Raw genomic sequence first — 12,355 nt, 5'->3', positions numbered from 1 at the left:
GAACCAAATGGACCCTAACGGGTCCATTTGGTTCCATTTGTACACTCTCAGAGTTAAGGGGGGTCCTTGAAATATAAAAGTTTGAGAACCACTTTTTTCCCCAAACCACTTGCATCCTCATATGATCTCTTAAGCAGTCAACACTGGCTGATATAATAAAATATAGGCATCCATCCCAGTGGTGCTTTCTGCACTTTGTTTTCATTTGTCTTCCAGATGTTTTCACACAAATGCCAAGTAAAATAACCAAAGTTTATTTTTTTACTAGTATAATATGTTTTGTTTTTACTTTACTGTCATGTTTTTCAAGAAAGAATGTTTCCCCATTTGTTTGAGGTTGCGAGCACACGGAGGCATGTTAAAAGTATAAAAACACAGACCCTTAAAGGGCATGCAGACCCTTATGGGTCAATTGATATACCTTTAAAGTTAAATTATAAGACTCCGGGCTTTACCATGTCGACACGACACGCTGAACAACAAGAGCTGCTCAGTCAGAACGACATCAAATGAGACTTTTAGTCCATCTGACAAATTCTCATCATACAGAGATCAAAACTAAACCTTTATACTCTCTCACATACACACACACACACACACACACACACACACACACACACACACACACACACACACAGACACACACACAGACGTACACTTGCTCAGAACGGAAATTCGCGGAGTCACCAACCCTAATAAGTCTCAGATGGCATAGGGAAACAGACATCACTAAAACCCATTAGTGGTGGTGGCGGCGGTGGTGGTTGTGAGTGTGTGAGTGTGTGTGTGTGTGTGTGTGTGCGCGCGCTCGCGAGTGCGTGTATTTGCACTTGAGCCTGGCTGCTACTCAGGACCCAGGCCTGTCCTGAGCCCTAAGCTCCAGCCCTTTGGTGTAACGTAGCTGGCAGAGGGCTGTTTATCTGCAGGTCAGTTCACAGCTTTTAAAAGTGCCCTTAACAAGGCTTAGCAGGGGCCCCGATGGGGGCCCCAGCTGTGTGCCTGTGTCTGGCGCCCCCCCCCCCGTCACACCACTTCACAGCCACCAACTCTGGACTTAGAGATCAGGGGGGCACACTGTAAAATCCATTCGTTCCTTATTTCCCAGAGTCACATCTAACTCTGAGAGTAGACAAATGTAGACTCCCGGAGTTACAGATCCATGAGGATCCATTTGCACTCTCTCAGAGTTGCAGACCTACCGTATAAGGGTCCCTTTTTACACTCGCAGAGTTACAGACCCATAAGGTTCCATGTTGCACCCTGTCAGAGTTGAATAAAATGGTGCTGTCCAGGCCAGCAGGGCAGACTGATTATAAGCATTTGGCTCTTGGAAAGACTGTGACGGCCATTAAAACGCCACGGGGAAAATGAAAAACATCTCAAAATTCAGACATAATTCTTGGTCGGTGGCTAACGGTGCTGATGGATTTCAGCTTAATCTCCTTGCGAGCGTGTCATCGCTTCGGGATAGGAGCGACCCCGACGTGATTTAGCGATTCGAGACGTTTTCAGAGATTTACTACGTGTGTCCAAGCCAGGCAGGGCCTCCTGCGCTGCTATGTTAATGTTCACGCATAGGGGGGTAAATGTTTAGTTAGCCATTAACCCGCAGCCACTTAGGCCAAGTTTTGAGTTTCCATATTTTTCAATGAAGAATGTTTCCCCTTTCGAAAAGGGAGGGGCCTCCATTTATGGCGCGATATGGGAGCCCAATTGACATTCTTCGGATTGCAGTGATTCCAGACCACAGATTCCTGTGGTATAGCTGTGCTCTCTCTCTCTCTCTCTCTCTCTCCACCCGTTCTTTCGTCTGTGTGTTGTTGTCAGAGCCTGTCCCAGTGTGTGTTGGTGGATTTACAGCGGTGTGACAGTGGTGACGGTCCTCCTGTCCTCAACCATGAGGCCGAGCGCTCGGCCAAGTGGCTTTACCCCCTTCTCTCATCAACAGTCTGTCTGTCAGACTGGCCCAAACTAGTCTGCCGTGTGTGTGTGCGTGCGTGCCTGTATGTGTGTGCGTGCGTGTGTGTGCGTGCGTGCGAACGTGCGCGCGTGTGCATGGAATGAAGCAAAATAAAATCTCATGACTGAAAATGTAATGAGGATGTTTGGGTATTATCATTCTAAACCAGGGCTACTCAACTTAAGATGGCTCAGGGGCCACTCAGCAAAATACCAAAAGTCCAAGGGGCCGCAAGCTAAAAATCACGGTCCTATTTTGGATTTTTTGATTTTGTAACACACACTACACATTTTTTTTGTTATAAGAAAATGTACATTTTGACATCATATTATTTTCACTGTACCTGTTTATTTTGTGTGTACAGTATGTCCAGTGGCATCAGTTCAGCAAAAGCTAAGGTATGGCAAGGTTAGGGTTGCCAACTCCCAGAGATTGAATTAAGGGACACCTATCCGAAAAAAATTGGGGGTCAAACCCGAAATGCATAGAAAACTATGCATTATACCTGTAACAATTGACGCACCTGTATGTATGTCTGTCTGTTTGTTTTTGAAAAAAAAATTTGCAACCCATATATTTGAACGGAATGTATATTTTTATCCTGTGCTTAAAAATTAAAACGCTGTGTTGGAGCCGCATGCGGCCCGCGGGTTGCGTAGCACTATTCTAAACTATGTTGCTTCTGTTCTGTTCCACATGCTGTACAGCCAACCAGTTGAAGAAATCACAGATTGAGACTTTAACCTTTTGCTTTCATGACATTTCTTAGACCATTCATGTTTATGGAATATGCTTCTAAACATGTATTCTGTAGCCAGCTTGACCACTTCAAAGACTCTTTAATCTTAAATTAAAGGTAGGGTAAGTGATTTGCAATTATTCAAATAATTGCAAAATGGGTCTATGTTCTGATAGTGCTCGTTACTATAGAGTGTCCTGTCCATATAAAGAGTCTCCATGTCTCTCCAGCTCTTTATAAAACAGAAAATGTATTTTGTAGTTTTTTTTTTTTTTTTGTAGTTTCATTTCCAATTTTATCCAACCAGGACAGAGAACTCAATCAGGATATAGATTAAACAAGTGAAATTGGAAGTGATGACACTAAGAAATGAGCAGACAAAATTTTAACTGGAACACTATACAAATTAAGCTTAAAAATGGGTACTTTCTCCTGATTGGCTGAGATTTTGACACCTACCGAAAAATGTATTTTCTGTTTATTAAAGAGCTGGAGAGACAGGGAGACATCTGTTACTGAACAAACACTCTATAGCAATGATTACTATCAGAATATAGTATTTTAACCTTTTAACAAAATACTTTTTGTTTTAACCAAAAAATATCACTTACCCTACCTTTAACTAATAACCGAAACACGCTGCAGCGTGTTGTGAGCCTGTAGATCTGCTATTTCCGGTGTGCAACATGCTTTCATAGAAGACATGCTGGCTATCAGTCATGGCGACTGAGAACTTTAATCTGTGTGTGTGTGTGTGTGTGTGTGGGTGCCATCCTTCATGGGTTCTGATACTGGGGTTGAGCGTGTGTCAACGTGTGGCATAAAACGTTCCCAGCGCGATGAGGGGACAATGCTGTTGGGGACAGGCGCTCCGTCTCCTCGCTCCGTCGCCCCTCCGATCGATACGTGCGAGAACTAAATTCGTCCAATCAACAAAACAGGGGCTCACTCTGTCACCGTCCAATCAACAGGAATGAAAAAGAAACAATCGCTCCTGTTGTGGCTCCTTCTGACGGACAATCAATGACTCCCATCCAATTCATCAGACCGCACAGCTGCCAGTTTGCGAGTGTGTGTGTGTGTGCTGAGTGTGTGTGTGTGTGTGTGTGTGTGTGTGTGTGTGTGTGTGTGTGTGTGTGTGTGTGTGTGTGTGTGTGTGTGTGTGTGTGCGAGCAAGCGCAGGCATGTGAAGGCTGACTACTACGTCTGTGTCAGTCCAATCAATCAGTCTTCATCCTTTTCATTTGGCTCTGAGCATGTTTTTCATTAAGGGGAAACACCATTATACTATTAGGTATTCACCCAGTGTGTGTGTGTGTATGTGTGTGTGTGTGTGTGTGTGTGTGTGTGTGTGTGTGTGTGTGTGTGTGTGTGTGTGTGTGTGTGTGTGTGTGTGTGTGTGTGTGTGTGTGTGTGTGTGTGTGAGTCATAAATGAATGGCAGGACCTCAGCGGTGGATGAGAGAGAAAGAGAGAGGGAGACCACATTCTATGGTAGATGTCAGCCATAGCAGTCACAAACAACGGTGTGTAATAATCTGCTGTTGAGAAACTGTTTAGACTATGTGGTCCTTACAGAGACCAGCTCAACATCCCCACACAGTCATAAACACATCACTGGCATTCATTAGGACAGACTGCTTGCAGCTCTCTCTCTCTCTCTCTCTGTCCCAGTCACACATAATGAGAGCACAGAGTGAGAGCGCAGAGTGTGCGTGTGTGTGTGTGTGCTTGTGCGTCTGCCTGTACACATGGATGGCGTGCGAGTTTTCCGAGCGGCTCATTAACGGGGCATCAGGGCTGCATGGCCTTGATGCTCGGCAGCACCGCCTCGCTGTAATTGAGGCTGATTTTATAACGAACTTCAAGCGCACATCAAAAAAGAAAAAACCTCCAGCGCACCCCAAAGTCACCGCGCGCCACCCCTCCTAGCCCCCCCCCCCCCCCCAACACCCTCACCTCTTCGCTGACGTTCTGTTTCCCCCTAAACCTGCCCGCGGCGCTGGAGCAGCACGGGACTAGAGAGGAGAGGAAAGGGGTCGCCCAGGAGGGAGGGAAGGAGAAACGTGTAGGGGGGTGGGGGGGTGGTAGAGGAGGGGAGAAAGAGCGAAGGGGAAGATTGGTGTGGGAATAGACTTTGGTAAGGTATGGCTCGGGTGGGCAGGACAGGAGGAATGTGGATGATATATGCCAGCGTTTCACCCGGGTCTTGTAAAAGATGAATCAGAACAAGATACAGTTTATTAGCGGGGGCACGGTTTAGTACCAATTAGTTGTGAAGGGCAGAGAGTCCTTTGAAATGTCTCGACTCCAACCGACATCTGCAGTGCAGGAGAGAATCTCCCCTCTCTCTCTCTCTCGCCTATAAAAACCGATGAGCACCGGGCCGAGCTATCTTTCCAGCTGTCTCCCCGTTCGCCCATTAGTGCTGCTAGCCCGGTTATTGAGCCCATAGATCACATCACATCCTCTGGAAGATACTACCAAGGGCACATTACCGCCGGACAGGGAAGACCGTAGAGGTTCATATACGACATAAAACATGGCAATAACCGAGTGGGCTGGAGTTGAGTCTTGAATTACGTCTTTCGAATTCATATGTAAAAAGAAAAACGAAATGCAAAAAACAGGATGTGAGGTAAGTATTTTTTAAGAGTTTGGAAAGTGTCTTGTGTCTTGGAAAGTAGTGGTGGTGATGATGATGGGGTCGGGTGGGCGGTTGCTGGATGAGATGCAAACATGTCGTGTCTAGGGTTGGGGTCCTTTAGGATTTTAACGATTCCGGTTCCTTAACGATTCCTTAACGATTCCTCTAACTGAGAGTGTACAAATTGAGTGTACAAATGGAACCAAATGGACCCGTGCATTTGCACACTCTCAGAGTTATGATGGTCCTTCAAATAAAAAAAGTTTGAGAACCACCAGTATTGTAATTGTATAGCAGACGTCAAGTCCATATACCAGCTCTGACAGTGTGATAAAACCGGTTCCAGAAACGGTTTCAAATGTGACGGAACCGATTCCGGTTCCTCAATGTTGGATCCGGTTCCTCCGGTTCCTCCGGTTCCGGATCCCAACCCTAGTCGTGTCTGTGAGTCCAATTTAGAAGGAGAAAAAAAAGGAGTACAGGCAGTGCAGTGGAAGTGGGTCAGGGTTGTTGGGGAACATGGGATCTGTGACTTCCATGCTGCCTGGGTATTTATAAACAGACCCCATGGGGAGGGGGAGACCTAGAAACATGCAATGTCCTCCTCACCACGCACACACACGCGCACACAAACACACACACACACACACACACACACACACACACACACACACACACACACACATGGGCTATTGCCTCGGAAGGGCAGTGAGTCTCTCTCTCTCTCTTTCAAGCCATCTTCCCCGTTCTTTCGCCCGCTCAAACGCGGGAGTTGAAAGGCTGCTTACCGTTCCTGTATTATGCAGCAGACTTGACAGGCCTGTAGTGCCAGTGGGGCATAAAAAGACGGAGTCCGGGAAAGCTAAAGTGCAGCATCGATACATATTAAAAAAAAGAGTCTCCTGTTCCAAGTCTGCATTCCAGGGAATTACAGTTGGCTGATAGGGGTTGAGGTTCACGAAGAGTTAATGCCCAGACAGATGTTGGGAAGGCCTGATAGCGAGAGGGAAGGGATGTTAGCTAAGTGTTCACATGTGCGTCCCGGCGTATCTGAGCCCCGATAAGAAGAGCCAACAAGGTCTGAAAACTGAGGCCGCGCAGTAAAGTCTGCACGGTGCCTATACGTGCGCATAATATTAAAGTGAAGTATGCGCACGGCACGTGCAGAAGGGAATGCCGATGGCATTAAAACATGCAGGCTTAAATCACAACCGCCTGCCGGGTTAAAACTGTGAGCAACGCAACAGAGCGCGCACGCAAATACACCCCATGCGAGCCGATGCATAGCAGTGCCATGCTTCAGAGCGCAGAGCGCTGCAGCTGCGGAGGTCCCTCGATTCCTCTGAAATCCTTCATCTTCCTGTGGGTCTGCTGCCAAGAGGCTCAGGGGCAACATAGGAGGTGGGCTCGAGTTGCAACTGTCCCGAGGAATCTAACCTGTCCAAATCTGACTGGAAGCACACATACACGCACGCACACAAACACATAAACACATGTGTACACTGTACACTATACGTATACCTAGACACGCACTCACAGTTTCGTCACAGTGGACTGCCTATGGCTTAAGTTGAACTGTTTTCAAGAGGAGATATTTTTTAACTCTTTCGGCAGGCTGTCTCAAAAAACACGTCCACTCAGGTGGGTTTTATTCAAATCCCACAACCTTTAGGACAGGAGGATTTCAGCAGCACAAATTATTATCTGCAGTTAGGGTTCGATTTGAAAAAAAAGAAAGAAAAAAGAAAGAAAGAAAATGGGAGGGGGGAATGCCCTTATTTTTTAATAAATACAAAATAAAAAGGTTTATGTGGTTAACACATTTCTAATTCAATTGTTGAACTGTGATATTATCAAACATATCTCTTTTGGAAAAGAAATGCCTTTTCCAAAAGGAAATGCATGTCTGACCAGGAGGGATAAAACATAACATCCCCATCATATCCAACCCTGATCATGTTGTGCAAAGAATCCCAAAATGGGGGTCGGGACTCCCAGGGGGGTCCCCAAATTATTTTGGGGGGTCCCCAGATGATTAGCTTAATGTGCAACATTGTTTTCTCACTCAACAGTAAACAAACCAACATACAGTATAAGTGTATACAGTGTATCTGCACATTTCTAAAGTGACAATTTAAGGACTTTTAAGATATTGTGAAAATATCCGTTCTACAAGCTCTACCTGTAGTTCGGCTATTTTCACAATATTTATCTCTGGAACCGATTATTATATTATTTTGGGGGGGGGGGGGGGGTCACGGCCTGAAAAGTTTGGGAACCCTTGATGTAGTGGATAGTTCTTTGTGTTGGACTTACATCTCAGCCATGCTGTCTGGCAGGTTAGCTGGGATGGCGATGAGCCCCTTCCCTCTGCAGTCCACAATGTTGTTGCTACACGTACACATGGCTGGACACGAACCTCCACCCAGGCTGCATGGCTGCATGCCAGAGTTCTCCTGGTGACCTGGAGGAGAGGGAGAGGAGAGGAGAGGAGAGGAGAGGAGAGGAGAGGAGAGGAGAGGAGAGGAGAGGAGAGGAGAGGAGAGGAGAGGAGAGGAGAGGAGAGGATATTTGCATCAAATCGCAGGTGAGATTGAGTGGATAGACAGAACGATAGTCTGTAGACAGAATGTGTGTGTGTGTGTGTGTGTGTGTGTGTGTGTGTGTGTGTGTGTGTGTGTGTGTGTGTGTGTGTGTGTGTGTGTGTGTGTGTGTGTGTGTGTGTGTGTATTTCAGTAAAAGCAGCATCCTTGCTCTAAGCAGGATTAGAGGGTTAGGTGAACAGTGTGGGGGGGTTAGGTGAACAGTGTGGAGGGTTAGGTGAACAGTGTGGAGGGTTAGGTGAACAGTGTGGAGGGTTAGGTGAGGAGTGTATGGGGGGTTTAGGTGAACAGTGTGGGGGGGTTAGGTGAACAGTGTGGGGGGGTTAGGTGAACAGTGTGGGGGGGTTAGGTGAACAGTTTGGGGGGGTTAGGTGAACAGTGTGGGGGGGTTAGGTGAACAGTTTGGGGGGGTTAGGCGAACAGTGTGGGGGGTTAGGTGAAGAGCGTATAGGGGTGGTTAGGTGAAGAGTGTATAGGGGGGGTTAGGTGAAGAGCGTATAGGGGGGGTTAGGTGAAGAGCGTATGGGGGGGGGGTAGGTGAAGAGCGTAGGGGGGGTTAGGGCGTTGGCGGTGGAGCTGCTCCGGCCCACATGTGGGAATCAGGCCGTTCCGCTGGCGCGCATCCCTCCCTCCCTCCCTACAGCCTTCAAGCTTTATCGAGATCGACTTGCAAATGAACACAGAACACACTTTCCAAGCCTTGTTTTTCCAACATCGAAGGAAAAACAGAACGAACAAAACATCCCTCTCTTGACTGTTATTATTATTATTATTGTAAGAGAGCCGCACTCTTGTCAGTCAATGGGAAGGGAAACTGGGTTACTTATCAAAAGAACGCCATATGAGCGCGTTGGATGAGAAGAAAAAACAAGAAGGATGACGGAGATGAAGCGCAGACTGAAGGCTTCTCAATAACATCCATTGATCTTTCAGTGAGCCCCCCCACCCCCCTCGTCTCTGCGTTCTCGAAATCTAGGAGGAATTCGTGGCATTCTGCGTGTTCAGCTCTCTTCCAGATCTGCTCCTCTCCTCCCCTATATCCTCACCCACACCCCCACCCCCCTCCCCTCCCCATTTGTTCTACAACATTTCAACTTTTTTTTCCCATTTGCATACAGAGTACAAACCCCATCACAACGGGGGTCTCTGGATACCTGTTCAAAAAGCCGCCAGCCCCCCTGTCAGAGATATGGTGATTTGATGGAGAACAGTGTTTGGATTGCCAATGATGTGGCATCTGTGTGAGCATGCCTGGGAGCATGGAGGTGTGTGTGTGTGTGTGTGTGTGTGTGTGTGTGTGTGTGTGTGTGTGTGTGTGTGTGTGTGTGTGTGTGTGTGTGTGTGTGTGTGTGTGTGTGCGCTCGCGCGCGTGCGTGCGTGCGTGCAAGTGTGCGTGTGTGTGCGGTGTATAAAAATGTGTGTATGGCTAACCCAGATAAAATGAATAAAACAGACTTTTAAATGGCCTCATTTACACAGCATTACTAATCTGAGTCTCGAACCATGAATATTTGATTACATTCCTATCGGTCTCCAAGCATGCACTGACCCTGTGAAAGTGAGTGAGAGAGAGAGTGAGAGAGAGAGAGAGAGAGAGAGAGAGAGAGAGAGAGAGAGGTTGGGGTACAAAGTGAAAAGGTTCAAGTGAGCGAGCCTCAAAGCGAGCGAGGAGGCAGAGCGCTCTAAACTCCACGTCACATAATGAAGGCATGGCTGCCGACCATTAGTTTTAATACATTATTACACCATAACATTACTGGCACCATCTCTTGCTCCATTTGACTAATAGCCGCCGTAGCTGAGTGTGGGTAGAGAGAGAGGCCGTCTGGGAATTAGAAGGTCACCGGTTTGACCCTTATGGCTCTTCCAGTCTACGTGTTGAAGCGGCCCCTGAGCAAGACACTTAACCCCTAACAGCTCCCCACTGTGTGCTCGTCAGCGCTATCTGAGGAGCCATCAGCTGGGTGAAGGAGTAAAAGTAATTCCACCCTAAACCACAGAGCAGAAAATACTCCATTTCCTTCACAGAGCAGAAAATACTCCATTTCCTTTCCCTTAAGCACAGGGCCATACTTCATTGTTTTCAAGCCAGTTCTAATAGCCGACTAACCCACGAGGAAGCATCGCGGCACTAACAGTCAGAAGGTCAGGCGTAAACACGCCACAACGACATCCCAGCGAGCCGTACGGACGCGACGGACAGACGAACGAACGAACGAACGCGAGCCGTTCGCACGACCGCTCGGCCCTCCCGTCTGCTTGATCCAAGGGAGGTTCCCGTGATGATCTGGGGACGGCGGAGGTTTTGACAGATCGGGGATCAGGTGTGGGACAGAGCAGAGCTAAGCTCTGATCTAACATGACATGTTTGACAGGCCTGGGATCAGGTAGAGTGCAGAGCGCAGCTGGAGCGGCTCTCACGGTGACAGCTCTCTGACAGGTACACTTGAGGTGAAGCTGTTTGATGTGCGGTACACCCCCCCCCCCACACACACACACACTATTCCCAGTGCTGGTTTCTCCATTATCTCTTTCCCCATCCACCTCCTCTTCTCCCGACCTCAAAGTCCTGGGGACTTGTTACCGTGTCATCAAGACATACAAATAGCTATATTTACAGAGGAGAAAAGGGAAAAACTGTGTATGACCCCTCATTTCAATGGGAATTAATACCTAACTTGATGGATGCTTTTTCCAGACCAGTTTTGAAATAAACCAGTGATTCACATCCTTTATAATGGATGATGTCAGGGCATTCCACATTCCAATGAGATTTCTTTGTGTGCAAAATTTGGGTGGTACCAGATCATGGTCGCTCCCTCTGGTGTTGCTGGTGTCACTCACTTTGGAGACGTAGTTAAGACAGGTATGAGGGCACTGTCCCTCTGAGTATCTTAACCCATTCAATCCGGGAAAGCATCTGTGTCATTTTAGATGTTTATCTATAACCATTATTGATACTTTGTGCTATTTTGTACATTTGCTTGTAGATTTGCAATTTTTTTTAATCTTGAAAAAGCAAATCTTTGAATACATATATATTTTTAAACAACATTTTTTTAATTAAAATCTTTGCTTCTGGAGGTCCCTGGAACAAAATATTTGACAAACGTTCTATTTTTCAAAAAATAGCAGATCTACAAGCTCATGCTATTTTTGAATAGCCAATGTATAAAAGAATGGTTAAAGTGGTTAAAATCTAAAATGACAGATGCTTTCCCGGTCTTGATGGATTAAATACCAATCCCATTGATATTTGCTTAACCCTGTCTTCTACTCTGAGCCATCGCAAACAGCAAAGTGTGTTGGATTGATCATTAACCCATTAAGACCTGGAACTGTGTCATTTTTAGATTTGAGCTAAAAAGCATTATTTTACACTTTGGGCTATTCAAAAATAGCAGATATACAAGCTCATAGCGTGGCACCGAGTGCCGCGCTATGAGCTTGTAGATCTGCTATTTTTGAAAAATCGTGAAAATGTGTGCAAATCTAAAGCGAACATTTTTAACTCAAATCTTTGCTTCTGGGGAGTCCCTAACAAAATATTTTGATGGGGGTCGGCGGCCAAATACATATAATTTTGGGGGTCCTTGTCATGAAAAAGTTTGAGAACCACCTGATATAGAAACATACGTTTTTCAGAATACTGTTGGGATTTAGGAGACATGTAGAATCGGCCTCAGGTCTTAATGGGTTAAAATAAACATGAACGTGGCCACTATAGCTGGTCCAGAAAAGGTTGAGAACCACCACTGCTCCATGGTGTTGTTGCATATCCTTCCCAGCCGTATCCCAGCCCCCTGCGTACATTAGTCATAGGGAGTGCATGCACAGACTGGGGAGTGATTGCCAGTGAGCCGTGATGCAGAGCCGGGGGTCCTCCTGTAACAACTAATAACATTATGGACCCCTATATACTTCTCTTCTCTTCCGCCTGCCTCGCATGATACATGCCTCTCTCTCTCTCTGTCTTTCACTCTCTCACTCTGTGTCTCTCTCTCTCTCTCTCTCGCTCTCTCTAACTCTCTCTCTCTCTAACTCTCTCTCTCTCTGTCTTTCACTCTCTCACTCTGTGTCTCTCTCTCTCTCGCTCTCTCTAACTCTCTCTCTCTCTCATGCACCCCGCCCACCCCACCCCAAATCCCCCGCAGGTGGCCTGGCCTGGTCTCACACACACACACACACACACACACACACACACACACACACACACACACACACACACACACACACACACACACACACACACACACACACACACACACACACACACACACACACACACACACACACAAGCATGTCCACAAACTCACAAATCTACAAATACTGAAAATACTAATTGTGTGCGTGTATATGTGTGTGTGTGTGTGTGTGTGTGTGTGTGTGTGTGTGTGTGTGTGTGTG

The 12,355-nt window shown here is 46.7% G+C and overlaps 1 protein-coding gene across 1 annotated transcript in view; it reads right to left on the bottom strand.

Annotated features, from left to right (window-relative positions):
• Nucleotides 1-12,355, bottom strand: part of slit1a (slit homolog 1a) — a 137,111-nt gene that overhangs the window by 38,660 nt on the left and 86,096 nt on the right. Inside the window, 1 exon segment of the mRNA XM_080449593.1 lies at nucleotides 7,662-7,809. Within this exon segment, the coding sequence (XP_080305719.1) occupies nucleotides 7,662-7,809 (148 nt within the window).

This window comes from Gymnoscopelus braueri (genome assembly GCF_963280865.1).
Source record: "Gymnoscopelus braueri genome assembly, chromosome: 14".
Lineage (NCBI taxonomy): Eukaryota > Metazoa > Chordata > Actinopteri > Myctophiformes > Myctophidae > Gymnoscopelus > Gymnoscopelus braueri.
This window is presented reverse-complemented; position numbering and strand designations above follow the sequence as displayed.